This window comes from Ciona robusta, chromosome 4, assembly GCF_009617815.1.
Source record: "Ciona robusta chromosome 4, ASM961781v2".
In the NCBI taxonomy this organism is placed as follows: Eukaryota; Metazoa; Chordata; class Ascidiacea; order Phlebobranchia; family Cionidae; genus Ciona; species Ciona robusta.
The window spans coordinates 7,016,140-7,037,954 of record NC_143238.1 but is presented as its reverse complement, the minus strand read 5'-3'; the positions used below and the strand labels follow the sequence as shown (position 1 = coordinate 7,037,954).

General features: G+C 35.2%; 5 protein-coding genes across 6 annotated transcripts; 1 reads left to right on the top strand and 4 right to left on the bottom strand.

The window, feature by feature from the left end:
* Window positions 1–3,547: 3,547 nt before the first annotated feature.
* On the top strand, window positions 3,548–6,750 carry LOC149737217 (uncharacterized). 2 transcript variants are annotated; one of them, XM_089877617.1, is made up of 5 exons: window positions 3,548–3,692; window positions 4,605–4,721; window positions 5,071–5,178; window positions 5,567–5,710; window positions 5,769–6,750. In XM_089877617.1, the coding sequence occupies exons 1-5, from the start codon at window positions 3,633–3,635 to the stop codon at window positions 5,907–5,909; spliced, it is 570 nt and encodes a 189-aa protein (XP_089733743.1). In that variant the 5' UTR covers window positions 3,548–3,632; the 3' UTR covers window positions 5,910–6,750. The 2 variants fall into 2 exon arrangements, with proteins under 2 accessions (XP_089733743.1, XP_089733742.1); XM_089877616.1 differs by having other exon boundaries at window positions 5,757–6,750.
* A 315-nt stretch (window positions 6,751–7,065) lies between these two features.
* On the bottom strand, window positions 7,066–8,508 carry LOC149737216 (uncharacterized). The gene has a single exon (XM_089877601.1). It carries the CDS (start codon window positions 8,506–8,508, stop codon window positions 7,618–7,620), a length of 891 nt encoding a protein of 296 aa, XP_089733727.1. The 3' UTR covers window positions 7,066–7,617.
* Window positions 8,509–8,524: 16 nt separating this feature from the next.
* LOC149737215 (uncharacterized) lies at window positions 8,525–12,334 on the bottom strand. The gene is made up of 2 exons (XM_089877091.1): window positions 10,580–12,334; window positions 8,525–10,331 (listed from the first exon to the last, which is right to left on the bottom strand). Exons 1-2 carry the CDS (start codon window positions 11,861–11,863, stop codon window positions 8,988–8,990), a joined length of 2,628 nt encoding a protein of 875 aa, XP_089733217.1. The 5' UTR covers window positions 11,864–12,334; the 3' UTR covers window positions 8,525–8,987.
* Window positions 12,335–12,506: 172 nt separating this feature from the next.
* LOC149737214 (uncharacterized) lies at window positions 12,507–15,733 on the bottom strand. The gene is made up of 2 exons (XM_089877090.1): window positions 14,558–15,733; window positions 12,507–14,206 (listed from the first exon to the last, which is right to left on the bottom strand). The coding sequence occupies exons 1-2, from the start codon at window positions 15,731–15,733 to the stop codon at window positions 12,932–12,934; spliced, it is 2,451 nt and encodes an 816-aa protein (XP_089733216.1). The 3' UTR covers window positions 12,507–12,931.
* Window positions 15,734–15,777: 44 nt separating this feature from the next.
* On the bottom strand, window positions 15,778–17,561 carry LOC149737213 (uncharacterized). Its single transcript, XM_089877605.1, has 2 exons — window positions 17,313–17,561; window positions 15,778–17,117 (listed from the first exon to the last, which is right to left on the bottom strand). The coding sequence occupies exon 2, from the start codon at window positions 17,102–17,104 to the stop codon at window positions 16,274–16,276; it is 831 nt and encodes a 276-aa protein (XP_089733731.1). The 5' UTR covers window positions 17,105–17,117; window positions 17,313–17,561; the 3' UTR covers window positions 15,778–16,273.
* Window positions 17,562–21,815: the final 4,254 nt, after the last annotated feature.

Below are 21,815 nucleotides of genomic sequence, written 5' to 3'. Positions count from 1 at the left end.
TAAGGTGCTATTTTTAATGCTCGCTAAATCATAGTAAAGCCAATGAATTTTTTAGTTTGCGCGTGAAACTATTTCATAGCTTCATAAAACAACCTTAAGTTTTTTGTACAGTTTGATTTTGTCTCATAAAACTAGTTTTAGTTTTGTAAAAAACCACCGAGATATAAACATGAAGAAAATAGGCAGGGGTCAATATGACTTTAATTTGAGATAAAAACAACAAAAATTATCGGTTTAACGTTATATATATGAAGTTTACATGGCAAAGAAACTAGCACAGCCTGTTAAACTCGGTAGGTTAACTACAAGTTGCAGAATACTGCTAATGTAAATATATTTCAATTTAGAGTCTCATCTTCCCCCACATTGTAGTTTTGTATGTTTCATTGCCAAACTTTGAAAGGTTTGCTTTTAATTTAGTAATTTATACACCAGGGGTTATTCAACTATAAGATACTGATATAATAAAAAGATAATATTTTGAAAATATATTCGAAATTTGGTCATTTGCACTTGGTGATAATTTATAAAAAGTGGCTTGTGCCAAAAACAGAGCAGTAATATCCAATTTATAGCAAAAATAAAAACTTTATCAACAGTTATAATCAATTTTCTGTCATTACAAGTTCATATACACTTGTTAAATACAATATTTATCCATTTATGTTCGAACATTACCCATTGTGGTTCAAACAATACCAATTGTTATGCAATAATATAATATATAGGTAACATTTTAAAAACTATAGCAGTAGGGCAAGAAAAAGAATGTTTAGACTTAATTTTGAAAGCGTACAGTATTATTTCGTGTTATTTACGTATATTCCTATTTATAAATACACTTAATATTCAAAATTAACAATGATTTTAAACTGTCCCATCTTATCCTGTGTTTTCGAATTTGTAAAATTTCACTTGCTGTACGGATCGCTAAATAACTCCTCGTGTTTTATTACATTTTATTAAATTGTTGTCAATTAATAAAGGAAGGATAGTATTAATTCGTGGTATTATTCTATTTTTGTATGGGTGAGGTCTGTGAGGACCTGGGATTTAGGCCAGACTTTGCCCATTACCCCAACACCCTTGTACAACCGGAAGTGACGTGCTCGCGGTAGTGAAGTTCTTTGTACATGTTCCGACTCTAGTGTTTCGACCAAGTCCCGTTTTCTGTCCCGATTCTCGACCCGTAGGACTCCATCCGCAGACTATTTCTGCAAACTCGTTCTCAGTTCCGACCAAGTCCCAATTTCTGTCCCGATTCTTGACCCGTAGGACTCCATCTGCGGACTATTTCTGCAAACTCGTTCTCCGTTCCGACCAAGTCCCGTTTTCTGTCCCGATTCTTGACCCGTATATATAGGACTCCATCTGCAGACTATTTCTGCGAACTCGTTCTCCGTTCCGACCAAGTCCCGTTTTTTGTCCCGATTCTTGACCCGTAAGACTCCATCTGCAGACTATTTCTGCGAACTCGTTCTCCGTTCCGACCAAGTCCCAATTTCTGTCCCGATTCTTGACCCGTAGGACTCCATCTGCGGACTATTTCTGCAAACTCGTTCTCCGTTCCGACCAAGTCCCGTTTTCTGTCCCGATTCTTGACCCGCGGGACTCCATCTGCTGACTATTTCTGCGAACTCGTTCTCACACGATTCGCGAACATCATTCGAGGACCACACTCGTACTCACAACGTCACAACCGGACGCACTTGCACAGAATGTTTATCCTCGTCTGGGCAGCGAGTCACCACATATATGCAACTTTGTGGGTAATTGTTTTTCCTGTATATGACTATTAATTTGGACAACCCATAAGTGACCGCTGGGTTGGAGCAATGTCCGTTAAGTGTCTTGCCCAAGGACACATACGCCGATCAGTGTTAGTACCGTCGTAGAGCATCGAACAAGTTGGTTCTGGATCCGTGGTATTACCCAAAAACGTTATCTATTTTGATTTTGGAAATATTTTCCAATATGTGCTTAAGTGTCTTCCCCCATTTGTACTATATTCCAGGATATTGTTTAGTCTCAAACACAATCAAATTATTTATGCTACCAGGCTTATGTAGAATGGTGTCCGGCGCCGTGGCTCAGTGGTTTAGGCGCCTGCATCGAGAACCGAAGTGCCCCCCGTTCGATGCTTGACGGCGGTACTAGCACTGATCGGCGTATGTGTCCTTGGGCAAGACACTTAACGAACATTGCTCCAACCCAGCGGTCACTTATGGGTTGTCCAAATTACAGTCATATACAGGAAAAAAACAATTACCCACAAAGTTGCATATATGTAGTGACTCGCCGCCCAGACGAGGATAAACCTTCTGTGGAAGTGCGTCCGGTTGTGACGTTGTGAGTACGAGTGTAGTTCTCAAATGATGTTCGCGAATCGTGTGAGAACGAGTTCGCAGAAATAGTCCGCAGATGGAGTCCTGTATATACGGGTCAAGAATCGGGACAGAAAACGGAACTTGGTCGGAACGGAGAACGAGTTTGCAGAAATAGTCCGCAGATAGAGTCCTACGGGTCAAGAATCGGGACAGAAATTGGGACTTGGTCGGAACGGAGAACGAGTTTGCAGAAATAGTCCGCAGATGGAGTCCTACGGGTCAAGAATCAGGACAAAAAACGGGACTTGGTCGGAACGGAGAACGAGTTCGCAGAAATAGTCTGCAGATGGAGTCCTATATATACGGGTCAAGAATCGGGACAGAAAACGGAACTTGGTCGGAACACTGGAGTCAGAACATGATAACAAGAACTTCACTACCGCGACACGTCCCTTCCAGACGTACAAGGGTGTTGGGGTAATGGGCCAAGTCTGGCCAAAATCCCAGGTCCTCACGGACCTCACCCATACAGAATAGAATATGTAGAATGTTAAGTTTGTAGTACAGTCTGGTCTAAAAATAATTTTCTATTTTCAAAATATTTATTTTACCATCTTAAAAATATAAGATATGGACTAATATACTTTATATTCATCTGTAACCCATGATGTTATATTACATGCTTACTTTCGCACACAAACAAAACATAGCAGAACATCAACCACTTGAAAAAGGCAATTGAAAAAATGATAATATATAAAAGCAGTGCAGAATTTTTTTATCACAGTTGTGTTATGGAATTCCCAGGTAGACCACAATGTCACAAAGTTTTTTTTATATAAGGTATCAATCGGATGTACTTTTATTGAAGTGGTTAAGCTCGTGAATAAAAATATGACGTATGCAAACAGGCGATGCAATTAACAGGCACTGTGGCACGTACGTATCAATGTGGAAGCGCGTATCTATGTGGGTAGATGCTGATGTTGCAACAGTTGCACCATACAAAAAAGAAAATAAGAAGAATCATGTAATAATCAGTTTTGGTAGTTAAGTTGTATGCGGCAAGTATTAGTAGATTTAGGTTACTGTATGTTTATGGGCGGATTGAAGTGGTAAAAGTATGAACAAGAATGTGATTTTACATAAAAAGTACAGAACGGAAAACACAGTTACAGAATTGCAATTTTAACATATTTTATTTTTTACCTGTAGCGCTGTCACTGTTTATTCCTAACTAACTATTTATAAGCAACTGTTGAAAAATAAAAAGAACATTGACATTTAGACCTGTTTAAAGACAAGATGATAGGGCCACGTGTGCTCCCTACTGTGAAACAAAGACAAGAGGAGAATCTACTAGTGGTAAATTCAAATTAACTGGAAAGTAACACTAAAATGTTAAGAAATGAGACAGATAATGCTCTTGCATGATATAAAGTAACAAAAGTTTTGTTATGTGATTATCGGGTACTGTAGTAGCATAAGGTACAGTACCACCTATTATAATGGTTGCCAGTTCATATAATGCGGGAATACAATTGTAGACTGCAAGTAATAGTAGACAAAACAGTGGTTGTTAAACCTACTGGCCACTAACGGGTTGTTCAAACTGTGTTTATAAAGAGAAAATATTTACCCACTTAGTTACATACGTGTGAACTCATAGGTAGACACAAGGTGTATCAACCCACGAAATTCAGATCAAAAGACGGCAGCTCGTAAAAGCTTCTGTAACCTTAAACACGGCAGCTTTGAGCTTCCGATGACGTAATATATCGGGGAATACCCAAAATCACGTGCGGTATAATCTTGTGTTTTCGCGTGTTAAATTAACGTGATTAAAGTTTTCAATTTTATTTCATGCAATAACCGGTTGATTAGGACGTCATAATTCCAAGTGTATTCCAGAACGTGCAAACACGTTAGGTTCTACTCTTTCAACTTTCTCTTTTAAAAATAAGAGGAAGTTTTGGAGCACGCATTTGCAGAAAGCACCCTCTCGCCTGTTTCTTTTATAAAAATTAGGGAATGCTTTGTGAGCACGATATGTATGCGTTAGGATAAAGCCACGGCCTATGCTTTTAGCCATATAGCTTACGTAAAAAGACGGAAGCTTGAAAAAGCTGCCGTCTTTCACTTTGCGGAAGCTTTACGGAAGCATTAGCTTCGAGCTTGCGTGAAATTCGCGGACTGTGTATGAAACAGAACACGCATATTTCGAATTTTTTAAAGTGGTGTAAGTTACATTTGTTGTTTAAAACAATTTCAATTTAGATTTCTATTGAAGAACGACTTGGCAAGTTGGAAAATGAAATTACGGATCTAAAAGCTAGGGAATTGAACAAAGATGAAGAAATAAACAAATTAAAGAAGGAAAATGAACAGCTAAAGGTTAATATTATGATTGTCGCACTGGCCTTTTGCATACTGCGACACAGCTCAGCTGTTACCACGCCTGCCTCTAGGTTACATGATACTGGTTTAAGGTTGTATGCTGCTACTATTGTGGGCATATGCCACATTGGGAAAAACACTTGAAGGCAATTTTAACCCAGTGGTTCTTAAAGGGTTGTATAGATTTGTAGCCGTACATAGAAAAAATAGTAATAAATATTTACCTATAAAGTTACAAATATTGTAATTCATAGGCATGTAGTGTATTAAACATAACACATGTACTACAGCACGATGTGAGAAAAATAAGAGAAAATTAATCATTTTAAACTTTATTTTATTTTAGGAACATTTAGAAGTAATTAAACAACAGGTGCAAAAAAAAATTAAGGATCTAACAGCTGACAAAGATGAAGAAATAAAACAATTGAAGAAGGAAAATGAACAGCTAAAGGTTACACATTATGATTGTCACAATGGCCTTTTGGACGTATGTGTCCTTGGACAAGACATTAAATAGACAATGCTCCAACCCAGTGGTCACTAGTGGGTTGTCTAAATTATCAGCCATACAGAAAAACAATCACCCACAAAGCTACATCTGTGGTAACTCGTAAGCGGGCACGAGGTGTATAAAACAAAACACCCGTGTTATAACAACTGTCGTTGTCATGGAATAATAAAAAAATAAAACTTTCTTTTATTATAGAAAAAAGCTTAAATAAAACTGAAGGACGTAAATATCATGACTGGTTTATGATCGCAGAGTATTTATATGCCAATAAATTATTTAAAAGAACAAAAAGACAAAATTAAAAATAAAATTTATTTTTACGTTTTAGAAAGAAAGAGACTTGTATTTGGAAATGAAGGCAATGCCTGAAGATACTAAAAAAACAGTAAAACGACTTGTTAAGGTGACAAAATTAGAATGCGAAGCTGGTGAAAATGGCAATCATTTCATGATGGAAAAAGATTGGCTGATGGTTAGATATTATTTTTTTGTAAACATAAACATTATTTTTAAGATAGACTCTATTCCAGGAAAAACTGAAGCAAGAACAGAAAAGACAGCAAGGCCAGGCAACATCATTTTGGAAAAAGTTTTGGGCATTTCTTATTGAAATTGGCGGTGTTGTTGCATCAGTTTCAGTTGCAGTTTTGAATAACTTGAAGAGGCTTTAAACCAATTAAATACAATAAACCTATATAAGTGCATAATTTAAGATAACCTTATAAAAGCCACATGCTAGAAAAAAAATCTAAATTAATGATAACTTGGTAATAGTATTAAAAAATAGGTAAAAATTTGTAAACATAAATAATGGTGATCATCAGTTTTAAATCACACATGCTTCTCTACAATTATCTTGGCAGCAACTGCCTGTGCATATTATGTATATAGCCATGGTTATTGTTTCACTTTAAGTTCTTAATATATGTATGTCTTTCAAATCAATTAAAATAAACTCAATTCAACTGGATACAGCTACATATTTAAAAACAATACCAACTGTATGCACTTTTAGTAAATGTAAAAAAAAACATAAAACTCAAATATGTTGGTATTGAACTTATATTTAAAACTTAAACTTGTCTTTACTAGTTTGTGTTTTCTTGCTTGTTCCCCATCTTTTTAATTTAACTGGCAATATACATGTATGTGCAATATAACTGGTATTTTATTTCACCTGGTATAACTACTGTTTCAACCAGTAGTAAACAATAAACATTTAATCTTTTTTTCATTATTAAAGTGTAGAAGTAGTGATATGAATTGGCACCCCTACAACATTTTTTTTGAATTTGTCCGCTGCTGTTGTTATTACTACTGCATAATGAATATTTGATAAAACAACACTTTATGAATCAGTAATATATGTTAACACTGTTGGGCCAATTTTCGTAGCATTACTAAAGTGAAAATGTATATACCATGTTGGATTTTATTGTGTTATCCTTTGTATGTATTAAATATGTGTTGTATATAATCAATTCAATAAAATGTACATTAAAAACAATATTAGGAATATATGTTAAACTGCACAATAGATAAGTCAGTGGCTAAAGTGGTTGGATTTTCCAGATTGTCAACTCACAACGTTACATACAGGGTAACTTAAGCTGGCACAAAGTGTATGAAACAGTTATAACTACTGTCATTGCCTCGCCAAGCGAGGATAAATAAGTTTTATCATTCATACATATAATAACATTTACTTACCAGCTTCCAGCACTTTTAACTTCATACCTTTCTACCACAATGAGCTGACTTGCTTAAATAAATATTCCAACACTGAATAAGTCTGTATACTAAACTTTCATACCTTAAAATGGAAAATCTAAAAGATAAATTAGTATAGAATTTTAAATAAACAATTCAATACAGTTTAATATGACTAGATGGAAGTGGGTACATTTTAAATTATTGTAAGATGTTTTATGTGTTAAACAATGGCTTGTAATGTTTCTAAAATACAGTTTTATTACTCATTCTTTGCACTAAAAAGCTTAAAGAAGAACCTAAAAAAAAACAACTTTTTTTGTATTTATTTGTAAACCATTACATAGGCTATTTCACTTGAAAAAGTTTAAGTAGAAATATAGAACGATACATAAAACAGCACAAATGCAAATGCAGCAAACATTACATGTTTACAAGATGAATATTGGACTAGTATCTTTATACTTAATTAATGTAAATATAACAACAACAATTTTTACCACAATAGAAATATCAATAGAAAAAGTACGTAAATTTAGAATCTATAAACATACTAGATTAAAGGCCGAAGAATTGAACTTCATATCCATACACTTTTCAAATAAATAATGTATTACATTTTTAACAAGAAAAAAACACCTATATATTTTACAATGTTTTGTGATATTACTAAATTTCTTCTTTGATTTCAAACACAGGGGAAGATTCGATCTCGAAACCTTTAAAGTGAACTTTCACATGAGATTTTAAATTACTTGATTGCCTAAATGTCTTATGACACACCTCACATTCATAAGGTTTTACCCCAGTGTGAACTCTCTGGTGAGATTTTAAATTGCTCGCATGATAGAAAGATTTATCACATACATCACATGTAAATCGTTTCTCACCAGTGTGGAGTCTTTGGTGTCGGTTTAAAACACCAATTTGATTAAAAGCTCTGTCGCAAACCCCACATTTGTAAGGTTTCTCACCAGTGTGTATTCTCATATGTTCTTTTATATGTCCTGACAGTTTAAACCCTTTACCGCATACTTCACATTTATAAGGTTTTTCACCAGTATGAGTTAGCACATGTCCTTTGAGGTTATAAGATTGTGAAAACGACTTTCCACAAAAATCACAAACGTAAGTTTTTCGCACTCTAACCTTTTTCTTTACAGGTTTTGAAACTTTAATAGTTTTCTTAACTACCTTAGTAGTCACACATTTTTTGGTTGCATCATGTTTCCGGGGCTTTAGTACTTTTGTTGGTGTGGAGATAATGCTGTCAATGTTCGACTTATTCCCACATTTTTCTTCAGACAACAGTTCTAAAGTACTGGGATCATCCAAAGTACCTTCTATATCATGCATTTCATGGTGTTCTCTTAATGTATTGACATTTAAAAACACTTTTTCACAGAAGCTGCATTGGAACCATTGCTCTTGCCCCTTGGAATCCCATTCAGACAAAAGTTCATTCCATCTTTCAATGTCTTTAACAGGAACAACCAATGCAATCTTTTCATCTTTTTTCAGTTCCAATGAATCTACAACATTTTCATCCATTTTTATCATGTTATACACTCTACCCCTTACAAAATAATTTTCACATTATTTCGAAGTTAAATTTCATTTTAAAAAATATTTACGTCAATATGTACAATGCATGTTATATAGTATAGCAGTTGAAACATTGCAGTTAATAGCATAGGCGCCAAACCTGGGGTGGCAGGGTGGGCAGACCAACCCTGGACTTTTTTCCCTGCATTAATCAGTAAACATTGCATTTACAATCATCAAATTAAATTTGTTTCATAGGATTGCGTGTCTGCTATCCTCCTAAAAGTTTGGCACCTATAGTTGACTGTACAACAACACTTATTTTGAGGTGAGCGCTCTAATCACAAGCGCTGCTGTTAAACACATGATCAAAACTTTGTGAATAAACAGGTTGCAAAAATAAGAAAATCAAAAAAATCAGGAAAAAAAATTTTTCCCGTTTGTTTTCAATAAAATAATAACTATAAAAAATAATAACTGTCTAATCATGCACACTAAATCGTGGTAATGATAATTTTATTTAAAGTTGTGCCTAATACAGGACTACTTTCCACAGGGACCAAATTTTTATTGAAGACGAGGCCATTTTCTACAGGTTCCAAACTCTTTTCCAAGACAGTACCATTTTTCACAGGGACCATATTCTTTTTTAAATTGTCAGGCTTTTCGGGAACATTTTCCACATTTTTAAAGTGAATTTTCATGTGGGTTTTTAGGTTACCACTTGTACTAAATGGTCTATGACAGACATGACATTCATAAGGCTTTAACCCAGTGTGGACTCGCATGTGAATTTTTAGGTTACCTGCCTGTCCGAACATTTTATGACACACCTCACATTCGAAAGGTTTGACACCAGTGTGTACTAGTCGGTGAGACTTTAAATGAGTTAGTCGATAAAAAGAATAATCACATTGATCGCATTTATACCGTGTTTCACCGGTGTGAGTTTTTTGGTGTCTGTTCAAACCACCAATATGGTTAAAGGGTTTGTCACAAACCCCACATTTAAAAGGTTTCTCACCAGTGTGGATCATGATGTGTTGTTTTAAATGGCCGGGCAATTTGAAGCCCTTACCGCACATCTCGCATGTATAAGGTTTCTCATCAGTATGGGATACTGAATGAACCTTAAGACTAGTAGGATTTGCCCAGGATTTACCACAAACGTCACAAACACAAGGTGCCTTCTTGGTAACTTTCCTCTTCCTTACAGTTTTAACAACTGTTTCTTTTTTCTTGGCAACCTTAACTGTATTTCGTGCCGATATTTTTGGTGTACCTTTTTTTGTTAAACCTTTTTTGGGAATAGTTTTATTTTTGGCAAATTTTTTCAGTGTATCTCTTTTTAGAGAACCTCTTTGAGGTGTTGCTTTTTTCACAGATAATCTTTTAGGTGTAGCCTTTTTAACAGATGCTCTTTTTGTTGTAGCAGTTTTTGCTGTCCTTTTTAGTAAAATTTTATGTGCTGGTATTTTTATTATTGAGACTTTATTCAGATGCTCCAGCACTACCCTTGGTGAAGAGACAATACTTGAAATATCGAGCCTGTTATCGGAATTTCCTTGTGACCATACCTCAGACACAGCAAGTGTATTTTCCACAATAGTTTCTACATAGTGTGTTTCACAATGCTCATTGAAGTCTTGGGCATCCATAAACACTTTATTACAGAAACTACATTGAAACCATTGATCTGCATGATTTAAATCCCATTCTGACAACAACTCATTCCACTCATCAGCATCTTCCAATGGGACGATCAAAGCTATTTTTTCATCTTTTACCAGTTGTACAGAATCCCTTATACTCACAGCCATTCTATATATTGTTCTGTATTAATCAATACCAAGAACCTAAGAAATGGAGGGTTTTACAACATATGTAAACGCAGGGTTTAACAATATTACAGTTTTACATTATTTATTTATTTACAAAAAAAAGAAAACTCGAAATTAAAGTGTTAAGTTTTTCAATTCAGGGAAAAAATTGTTCTTGTATTACTTTATTGAAACAATGACTATATATTGGCTAAGCATGCAAACTAAATCGTGTCATTATTGATTTCTTTTAAAGTCTTGCCCTAGGCAGGACCATTTTCCACAACGACCATATTTTTTTCCAAAATAGGACTATTTTCCACAGGGGCCATGTTTTTTTCTAAGACAGAACCATTTTCCACAGGGGCCATATTTATTTCCAAAATAGGACCATTTTCCACAGTTCCCCCATTCTTTTCCAAGTTGTCAGACTTGTTAGCACCATTTTTCACATTTTTAGAATGAACTTTCATGTGGGTTTTTAGGTTACTGCTTGTGCTAAATGGTCTTTGACACTCCTTGCATGCATAAGGCTTTAAACCAGTGTGCGAACGCATGTGAATTTTAAGGGTGCCTGGTTTCCTAAACGTTTTATGACACACCTCACATTCGAAAGGTTTCACGTCAGTGTGTACTAGTCGGTGAGACTTTAAATGGGTTAACTGATAAAAAGAATAATCACATTGATCGCATTTGTATCTGGTTTCACCGGTGTGGGTTTTTTGATGTCTATTCAAAATACCAATATGGTTAAAAGACTTGCCACAAACCCCACATTTAAAAGGTTTCTCACCAGTGTGGATCATGATGTGTTGTTTTAAATGGCCTGGCAATTTGAAGCCCTTACCGCACATCTCGCATGTATAAGGTTTCTCATCAGTATGGGATACTGCATGGGCCTTAAAGCTGGCAGGATTTGGGCAGGATTTACCACAAACGTCACAAACACAAGGTCCCTTCTTGGTAACTTTCCTCTTCCTTACAGTTTTAACAACTGTTTCCTTTATCTTGGCAACCTTAACTTTTTTTGGTGCAGCTTTTTTTGCCAATCCTTTCTTTGGTGCAGCTTTTTTTGCCAAACCTATCTTTGGTGTAGCTTTTTTTGTTGCGGTTTTATTCATTTTTGGTGTAGCTTTTTTCACAAATGCCCTTTTTGGTGTGCCTTTTTTTGCTTCCTTTTTAAGTGAAATTTTTTTGGCTGGTACCTGTATTATTGAGACTTTATTCAGATGCTCCAGCACTACCCTTGGTGAAGAGACAATACTTGAAATATCGAGCCTGTAATCGGAATTTCCTTCTGACCATACTTCAGACACAGCAAGTGTATTTTCCACAATAGTTTCTACATAGTGTGTTTCACAATGGTCATTGAAGTCTCGTGCATTCATAAACACTTTATTACAGAAACTACATTGAAACCATTGATCCGCATGATTCAAATCCCATTCTGACAACAACTCATTCCACTCATCGGCATCTTCCAATGGGACGATCAAAGCTATTTTTTCATCTTTTAGCAGTTGTACAGAATCCCTTATACTCACAGCCATTCTATTTAGTGTTCTGTATTAATCAATACCACAATCTAAAGAAATAATGGGTTTTAGAATATTTGTAAATCAAACATAAAGCATAGATGTAAGGTATTTGATTTTCAACTCAAAAGATGATATTTTAGACACCTTATGTCCGCTTGCTAGTTACCACGTCTGTATGATGCAATGGCATTAAGTTACCATGCATGCAAAGAATCCCCACACTTACAATGGGGTACAGCAGCACCGAGCTTCGGACTCAGTATCCTCTGGTCTAGAGCCAAATGTAAAAACTCTGTCAATATTATCAGACTGACAGACTCATTTCTTTATTCTTTATTCAATATTATTAGACTCATTTTTATAATTTTCCTTAGTAGGTAAACATACAGAACTTAAATCGTCCAAAGTAGTTTCTACATCGTGCTTTCCACAATGCTCATTAAAATCTTGGACATACACACTTTATCACAAAAACTACATTGAAACCAATGTTTTCTCCCTTTCAAGTTCCTTACCACCAACTGTTCATTCCATTGATTTACTTTTTCTGAAGGAATAAACTAAGCCATTTTCCATCTTTTACCAATTGCAGTTGCCCTGTTATAGTTACAACCATTCTATGTATTGTCCAATCTACATCTAACAAACCAACAACCTGAATGCAATAATAAGTTTCCAATTATTTGCTATTCAAACTCCTAATGATTTAGATAAAATATGTTTACAATTTGCACAAAACAATGATTGAATACATGATACTTATTTATCCTCACATGGCGGGGCAGTTGTCATAACCCCGAGTGTCTTAACAACACAAGTAAAGTAGGACCATGGTGATAAAACATAGGCCTATGGTGTAAACATAGGCACCAAACCTAGGGTGGCAGGGTGGGCAAGCTAAACCCTAAATTTCTACACTGCATTATATAGTCAACTTAGCACCCAAAAAAGATGAAACTTGTGGATTGTGTGCCTAACTATCCATGCCTCAACCGCATTATAAATGTTTTGAGTGCGACTACACAGTATGTAGCAAATCAAAAACGGTGAATAAATGTAAAATTCTGTGCCCTCACAGACCTAAATGTTCAACATAGGAGCCACATCATCCATCGTTTTACCCATATCGGGAACATTTATCGTACTAATGGCAGGGACCAAAGTTTTGTCCATATTAAGACCGTTTTCTACAACCACCAAAGTCTTCACCAAGTTGTTGGACTTTGTACCTTTAGAGTGAGCTTTCATGTGTGATTTAAGGTTACCATTTGTCCCAAATGTTTTATTACACTCCTGGCATTCATAAGGCTTAATACCAGTGTGGACTCGCATGTGAGATTTTACATGGCTCGCACGATAAAACATTTTTTCACATTTGTCACACTTATACTTTTTTTCATCAGTATGAAGTAATTTGTGTCTGTTCATTTCGCCAACCCGTCTAAAATCCTTGTTACAAACATCACATTTATAAGGTTTCGAGTTAGTGTGGATTCTCATATGTTCCTTTACGTGTCCAAACTGCTTAAAGCTCGTACCACAAACTTCGCATGTAAACTGCTTAACGTCCGAATGGGTCACTGCATGTTGTCGTAAGCGAAAAGTTTGCGTGAATACCTTTCCACACACGTCGCATACAATAGGAGCTTTTTCCACAACCTTTTTTTCAGGTTTGACTTTTTTAACTTTTTTCTTAGGTGTTTTTACTTTTTTTTCTTTAGTTTTTTTTATTGTGGCTTTTTTCACAGAAAGTCTCTTTGCTGGAGCTTCTTTAATTGGAACTTTTTCTGTTGATTCATCTTCCGTTTGGACTTTTTCTGTTAATATGTTTTTTGTCGGGGTAATTTTTGTTGGAGACTTGTTTGCTGAATTTTTTATCGCTAAAGTATTTTTTCTTGCAGCTGTTTTAGTTCTAGATTGTTTAACTAATGGTTGTTTTCTTGGGGCTTTTTTAACTGCAATCTTTTTTTCAGGCTGAGGCACAACTAATGGTTCTGAGACTAAACTTGAAACATCTGAATTGTCGTTATCCCAAATTCCTTCCGACCAAACTTCAGAAACGGTAATCGAGTCATCCAAAGTAGTTTCTACGTCGTGCATTTCACAATGCTGGTTAAATACTTGAGCATTCACAAACACTTTATCACAGAAACTACATTGAAACCATTCGCCTCCATTTGAATTCCATTGCGATAAAAGATCATTCCATTGGCCAACTTCTTCTGAAGAAATAATTAAAGCAGTCTTCCCATTCTTTACAAGCTGCAGTGGCTCTGTCATATTTTCAAACATTTTAACTAAACTTGTACATAAGCCTAATAACCTGAAAGCAATAAAAAGTTTCACATTATTTGTTAATCAAACTACTGATGTTTGAAAAAAATACATTTACAAATTGTATAAAAACAGTGATTGAACAAATGATGCCTACAAACTTTTGTGTGGTGGGAAAACGGCAGTTGTTATAACAAGGGTGTTTAGCAACACCCTAACAGAGCTTAAGAAGTATGACCGTGACGTACAAGTATATGCCTATGGTGCAAATATATGCACCTAACTTTGGGTGGCGGACCAAACTTTAAATTCTTGCCTTAAATTAAACAGTTAATATTACACCCAAAAAGGTTTAATTTGTTGCCCAGGATTGTGCAGTGTGTCTAACTATAAATGCTTCATCTGCATTATGTTAATCACTCACAAATGTTAAATATTCAACATAGAAACTATGTCGTCCAAATTCTTGTCCAACTCTGGACCATTATCCACAGGTTTCGAATTCTTGTCCAAGTCATCAGGCTTTTTGGAACCATTTTCCACGCTTTTAGAGTGAGCTTTCATGTGTGATTTAAGGTTACCACTTGTCCCAAATGTTTTATAACACTCCTGGCATTCATAAGGCTTAATACCAGTGTGGACTCGCATATGAGATTTCACATGGCTTGCCTGGTAAAACGTTTTTTCACATTTGTCACACTTGTACTTTTTTTCACCAGTATGAAGTAATTTATGTCTGTTCATTTCGCCAACCCGTCTAAAATCCTTGTTACATACATCACATTTATAAGGTTTCGAGTTAGTGTGGATTCTCATGTGTTCCTTTACGTGTCCAAACTTCTTAAAGCTCGTACCACAAACTTCACATGTAAACTGCTTAACGTCCGAATGGGTCACTGCATGTTGTCGTAGGCGAAAAGCTTGCGTGAATACCTTTCCACACACGTCGCATACAATAGGAGCTTTTTCCACAACCTTTTTTTCAGGTTTGACTTTTTTAACTTTTTTCTTAGGTGTTTTTACTTTTTTTTCTTTAGTTTTTTTTATTGTGGCTTTTTTCACAGAAAGTCTCTTTGTTGGAGCTTCTTTAATTTGAACTTTTTCTGTTAAATCATCTTCCGTTTGGACTTCTTCTGTTAATATGTTTTTTGTCGGAGTAATTTTTGTTGAAGACTTGTTTACTGAAATTTTTATCGCTAAAGTCTTTTTTCTTGCAGCTGTTTTAGTTCTAGATTGTTTAACTAATGGTTGTTTTCTTGGGGCTTTTTTAACTGCAATCTTTTTTTTAAGCTGAGGCACAACCAATGGTTCCGAGACTAAACTTGAAACATCTGAATTGTCGTTGTCACAAATTCCTTCCGACCAAACCTCAGAAACGGTAATCGAATCATCCAAATTAGTTTCTACGTCGTGCATTTCACAATGCTCGTTAAAATCTTGAGCATTCACGAACACTTTATCACAGAAACTACATTGAAACCATTCGCCTCCATTTGAATTCCATTGCGATAAAAGATCATTCCATTGGCCAACTTCTTCCAAAGGAATAATTAAAGCAGTCTTCCCATTCTTTACAAGCTGCAGTGGCTCTGTCATATTTTCAAACATTTTGATTATGCGGGCCTATACAATACTTTCAACAAAGTAATAGCCTGAAAGCAAAATAAACTTTACATTATTTTTAAATTAAACTTCTATTAATATAAATAAAAAAACATATTTACAATATGTACAACAAAACAGGGTACAAAGTATAACAGTTGAAATAGTACACTTAAATATACAGCAGACGCCAGGTTTAAAACTCTGGAAAAAAAGCATCAAAGTTTTATTAAAAAACAGTAACAATATTGTTATGTATAATGATACCAATTGCTGGGTTCCCAACCTTTCAAAACAATAAGCTAATTCGTATAACAAGACAACCAGTTAATTAATAGCAATCTGGATTTCGATTATCTCGCAACTACTGGTATATTGTTTCAATCAACTTAAAATATATATTAACATCTCGGAATACATTACAGTGAGGTCCAGAACACCAGTTTGTATAACATACTAACCTACATTAAAAACTAGTATCATATTTCAACTGAGTTATAACAGCACAAACTTAGACACTTAGACACACTAATAAGAATAGAAACATCATCCTGGTATTTCCTCTTTGACTTCGAACGCAGGTTTCGAACCAGATTCCTTATTGCTGAAGTGACTTTTCATATGATGTTTAAGGTTACTGGATTGACTAAACGATTTAAAACACTCTTTGCATTCATAAGGTTTATACCCGGTATGTACACGCATATGAGACGTTAAATGGCTTGCTCTATAAAATGGTTTGCCGCATACATCACATTTAAAACGTTTTTCACCAGTGTGAAGTTTTTGGTGTCTATTTAAAACACCAACCTGGTTAAAAGCTCTGTCGCAAACCCCACATTTGTAAGGTTTCTCACCAGTGTGTATTCTCATATGTTCTTTTATGTGTCCAGAAAACTTGAACCCTTTACCGCATATGCTGCATTTGAACCTCTTCTCCCCAGTATGGGTTAACATGTGTCCTTTAAGGTTTGACGATTGGGAAAATGACTTGTCACAAACTTCACAAATGTAAGTCTTTTTCACTTTAACCTTTTTTACAGGTTTTTCAGCTTTTACTTTTGTGGATTTTTTAGGAGACCTTAAGATTACTTTTGGTGTGGACCTGTTGCCTTTGTTTTTAATTTTTTTATCACATTGTTCATGAAAGTTTTGATCTACCACAGCAGTTTCTGTATCGTGCGTTTCATTATGTTCGTGGAAATCTGCTGCGTTTAAGAAAACTTTTTCACAGAATTTGCACTGGAACCATTGCTCCCCATTTGATTCCCACTGTGATAATAGTTTATTCCATTTACTCGTGTCCTTAACAGAAACAACCAACGTAAATTTTTCATCTTTAACAAGTTGTAGAGGTTCTCCTGTATCTTCGGTCATTTTTAAGCAGCTCCTGTTATTAACAAAGTAACATTAAAATTGTGTATTAAAATACTTCAATAATTGCTATAGGCAAAATTCCGTAAAGAAATACCCATGTATTGTTACTTGCATAGGCACTAACGTCACATATAAATATAGAAATGTCCTTATAACTGCTACGAGCAAAATGCCACAAAATGTAAACATAGTAAAACAGGGAAATTACCAAAATACTGCACGTATCGCAACAAACCGCACGAAATTCTCGCCAAAACTAGAGTACTTTATTATATTTGGTCTAAATTGCTATATTTTCTAAAAAGGCCAATTGACTATGTTTAACTGATATTTTGGTATGTATGACCCAGTTTTTGCATCTGTGCTGCAAATCAGACGAAATTAGAGGTAGACCACGCACAAAACAAGCCGAACAAACTGTGCTCATTCATTTCTGAGGGCTGGCAAATTCTAAAATGGTGGAAGTATTTTTCGCACAATTTCGCATAGAAATTCCGAAAACTTCCGAAAGTTATTCAAGCGCTAAAGAGAAAGTGTTTACTTTTCACATGTACGTGTACAAAATACACGTTGATTTTGTGTTTATACACCACTAAAATCCTGGCAGAATTCTGCTGAAACACTAAACCGTCATTTTGACAAAAATCAAATTTTTACAAAAACAGTGTTGCCGAAACAAATAACAATAAAAACGCAGGGTAGAAAATACCGGAAATGTGTTAATGTTTAACTTCAGATGATCCCGCTAGGAAATCTGTAACTTTTAAATGCAAAAGGACAACGGATTCTAGTAGAGTGAATGCATTTCTCTGATTTAAAAAAATAAAATCGCGCCCCCATCGTAACGATTTTTTTTAAATCGAGTTAACACTATTACCGAAAACCGCAAATTTTACCCCAAAAAGTGCTCATATTCAAATCGTCCTGCTAGGAATTCTGTAACTTTTAAATGCAAAAGGACAACGGATCTTGGTAAAGTGAATGTATCTCTCTGATTTAAAAAAATAAAATCGCGCCCCCATCGTAACGATTTTTTTTAAATCGAGTCAACATTATTACCGAAAACCGCGAATTTTACCCCAAAAAGTGCTCATATTCAAATCGTCCTGCTAGGAATTCTGTAACTTTTAAATGCAAAAGGACAACGGATCTTGGTAAAGTGAATGTATCTCTTTGATTTAAAAAAATAAAATCGCGTCCCCATCGTAACGATTTTTTTTAAATCGAGTCACCACTATTACCGAAAACCGCAAATTTTACCCCAAAAAGTGCTTATATTCAAATCGTCCTGCTAGGAATTCTGTAACTTTTAAATGCAAAAGGACAACGGATCTTGGTAAAGTGAATGTATCTCTCTGATTTAAAAAAATAAAATCGCGCCCCCATCGTAACGATTTTTTTAAATCGAGTCAACATTATTACCGAAAACCGCGAATTTTACCCCAAAAAGTGCTCATATTCAAATCGTCCTGCTAGGAATTCTGTAACTTTTAAATGCAAAAGGACAACGGATCTTGGTAAAGTGAATGTATCTCTTTGATTCAAAAAAATAAAATCGCGCCCCCATCGTAACGATTTTTTTTAAATCGAGTCAACATTATTACCGAAAACCGCGAATTTTACCCCAAAAAGTGCTCATATTCAAATCGTCCTGCTAGGAATTCTGTAACTTTTAAATGCAAAAGGACAACGGATCTTGGTAAAGTGAATGTATCTCTTTGATTTAAAAAAATAAAATCGCGTCCCCATCGTAACGATTTTTTTTAAATCGAGTCACCACTATTACCGAAAACCGCAAATTTTACCCCAAAAAGTGCTTATATTCAAATCGTCCTGCTAGGAATTCTGTAACTTTTAAATGCAAAAGGACAACGGATCTTGGTAAAGTGAATGTATCTCTCTGATTTAAAAAAATAAAATCGCGCCCCCATCGTAACGATTTTTTTTAAATCGAGTCAACATTATTACCGAAAACCGCGAATTTTACCCCAAAAAGTGCTCATATTCAAATCGTCCTGCTAGGAATTCTGTAACTTTTAAATGCAAAAGGACAACGGATCTTGGTAAAGTGAATGTATCTCTTTGATTCAAAAAATAAAATCGCGCCCCCATCGTAACGATTTTTTTTAAATCGAGTCAACATTATTACCGAAAACCGCGAATTTTACCCCAAAAAGTGCTCATATTCAAATCGTCCTGCTAGGAATTCTGTAACTTTTAAATGCAAAAGGACAACGGATCTTGGTAAAGTGAATGTATCTCTTTGATTTAAAAAAATAAAATCGCGTCCCCATCGTAACGATTTTTTTTAAATCGAGTCAACACTATTACCGAAAACCGCAAATTTTACCCCAAAAAGTGCTTATATTCAAATCGTCCTGCTAGGAATTCTGTAACTTTTAAATGCAAAAGGACAACGGATCTTGGTAAAGTGAATGTATCTCTCTGATTTAAAAAAATAAAATCGCGCCCCCATCGTAACGATTTTTTTTAAATCGAGTCAACAATATTACCGAAAACCGCGAATTTTACCCCAAAAAGTGCTCATATTCAAATCGTCCTGCTAGGAATTCTGTAACTTTTAAATGCAAAAGGACAACGGATCTTGGTAAAGTGAATGTATCTCTTTGATTCAAAAAAATAAAATCGCGCCCCCATCGTAACGATTTTTTTTAAATCGAGTCAACATTATTACCGAAAACCGCGAAATTTACCCCAAAAAGTGCTCATATTCAAATCGTCCTGCTAGGAATTCTGTAACTTTTAAATGCAAAAGGACAACGGATTCTAGTAAAGTGAATGTATCTCTTTGATTTAAAAAAAATAAAATCGCGCTCCCATCGTAACGATTTTTTTTAAATCGAGTCAACATTATTACCGAAAACCGCAAATTTTACCCCAAAAGGTGCTCATGTTCAAATCGTCCTGCTAGGAAATCTGTAACTTTTAAATGCAAAAGGACAACGGATTCTAGTAGAGTGAATGTATCTCTTTGATTTAAAAAAAATAAAATCGCGCCCCCATCGTAACGATTTTTTTTAAATCGAGTCAACATTATTACCGAAAACCGCAAATTTTACCCCAAAAGGTGCTCATGTTCAAATCGTCCTGCTAGGAAATCTGTAACTTTTAAATGCAAAAGGACAACGGATCTTGGTAAAGTGAATGTACCTCTCTGATTTAAAAAAATAAAATCGCGCCCCCATCGTAACGATTTTTTTCAAAATCGAGTCAACATTATTACTTCACTGGTCAATCAACTAATTTGTTTAATTAGCCAAACGGGATGTGAAACCTAAAATCACGAATGACGAAGTAGTAGTTAAAACAACTTAATCAAACTTAAAGCAAACATAGGGTCTGATTTTAATTATGTGTTTTAGTTCATATTTGGCAGGTGTCACTAAATATAGAATAACTTACCAGTACCAAAACGTTTTAGATTGACAGTTTCACTGTATTTGTAAGTATTAGTAAACTCCCTCATTCTGTTCGCTTTAATAAGCGCCTTATTGCTCTGCACAGAATTAGCTAAGATAATTAGGGTATGAGTGATAGTGGCGCACCCGGGGGGGGGGGGAGGTTAACGCAGGGCAGACATACGTAAGGCGATGGCTAACAGTGCGTTTTTGGGTACTTAAACCTAATTCCAGATAAAACACAGGAAGGTCTTGAGCGATTCGCAAAACAGAAAAAAAATTTGCGGTTTTCGGTAATAATGTTGACTCGATTTAAAAAAATCGTTACGATGGGGGCGCGATTTTATTTTTTTAAATTAAAGAGATACATTCACTTTACCAAGATCCGTTGTCCTTTTGCATTTAAAAGTTACAGATTTCCTAGCAGGACGATTTGAACATGAGCACTTTTTGGGGTAAAATTTGCGGTTTTCGGTAATAATGTTGACTCGATTTAAAAAAAATCGTTACGATGGGGGCGCGATTTTATTTTTTTAAATCAAAGAGATACATTCACTTTACCAAGATCCGTTGTCCTTTTGCATTTAAAAGTTACAGAATTCCTAGCAGGACGATTTGAATATGAGCACTTTTTGGGGTAAAATTTGCGGTTTTCGGTAATAATGTTGACTCGATTTAAAAAAAATCGTTACGATGGGGGCGCGATTTTATTTTTTTAAATCAGAGAGATACATTCACTCTACTAGAATCCGTTGTCCTTTTGCATTTAAAAGTTACAGAATTCCTAGCAGGACGATTTGAACATGAGCACTTTTTGGGGTAAAATTCGCGGTTTTCGGTAATAATGTTGACTCGATTTAAAAAAAATCGTTACGATGGGGGCGCGATTTTAATTTTTTAAATTAAAGAGATACATTCACTTTACCAAGATCCGTTGTCCTTTTGCATTTAAAAGTTACAGATTTCCTAGCAGGACGATTTGAATATGAGCACTTTTTGGGGTAAATTTCGCGGTTTTCGGTAATAATGTTGACTCGATTTAAAAAAAATCGTTACGATGGGGGCGCGATTTTATTTTTTTAAATCAAAGAGATACATTCACTTTACCAAGATCCGTTGTCCTTTTGCATTTAAAAGTTACAGAATTCCTAGCAGGACGATTTGAATATGAGCACTTTTTGGGGTAAAATTTGCGGTTTTCGGTAATAATGTTGACTCGATTTAAAAAAAATCGTTACGATGGGGGCGCGATTTTATTTTTTTAAATCAAAGAGATACATTTACTTTACCAA

Excerpts from the sequence above, each read along its gene's own strand:
- LOC149737217 (XM_089877616.1), top strand. The coding sequence starts at position 3,633 with ATGATAGGGCCACGTGTGCTCCCTACTGTGAAACAAAGACAAGAGGAG. Across the intron at positions 5,179-5,566 it reads AGGAAAATGAACAGCTAAAG|AAAGAAAGAGACTTGTATTT; the intron begins GTTACACATTAT and ends TTTACGTTTTAG. Across the intron at positions 5,711-5,756 it reads TGGAAAAAGATTGGCTGATG|ACTCTATTCCAGGAAAAACT; the intron begins GTTAGATATTAT and ends TTTTTAAGATAG.
- LOC149737216 (XM_089877601.1), bottom strand. The coding sequence starts at position 8,508 with ATGATAAAAATGGATGAAAATGTTGTAGATTCATTGGAACTGAAAAAA.
- LOC149737215 (XM_089877091.1), bottom strand. The coding sequence starts at position 11,863 with ATGGCTGTGAGTATAAGGGATTCTGTACAACTGCTAAAAGATGAAAAA. Across the intron at positions 10,332-10,579 it reads TTGTGGAAAATGGTCCTGCC|TACAGAACAATATATAGAAT; the intron begins TAGGGCAAGACT and ends GGTATTGATTAA.
- LOC149737214 (XM_089877090.1), bottom strand. The coding sequence starts at position 15,733 with ATGTTTGAAAATATGACAGAGCCACTGCAGCTTGTAAAGAATGGGAAG. Across the intron at positions 14,207-14,557 it reads TAGTTTCTATGTTGAATATT|ACAAATAATGTGAAACTTTT; the intron begins TAACATTTGTGA and ends GTAGTTTGATTA.
- LOC149737213 (XM_089877605.1), bottom strand. The coding sequence starts at position 17,104 with ATGACCGAAGATACAGGAGAACCTCTACAACTTGTTAAAGATGAAAAA.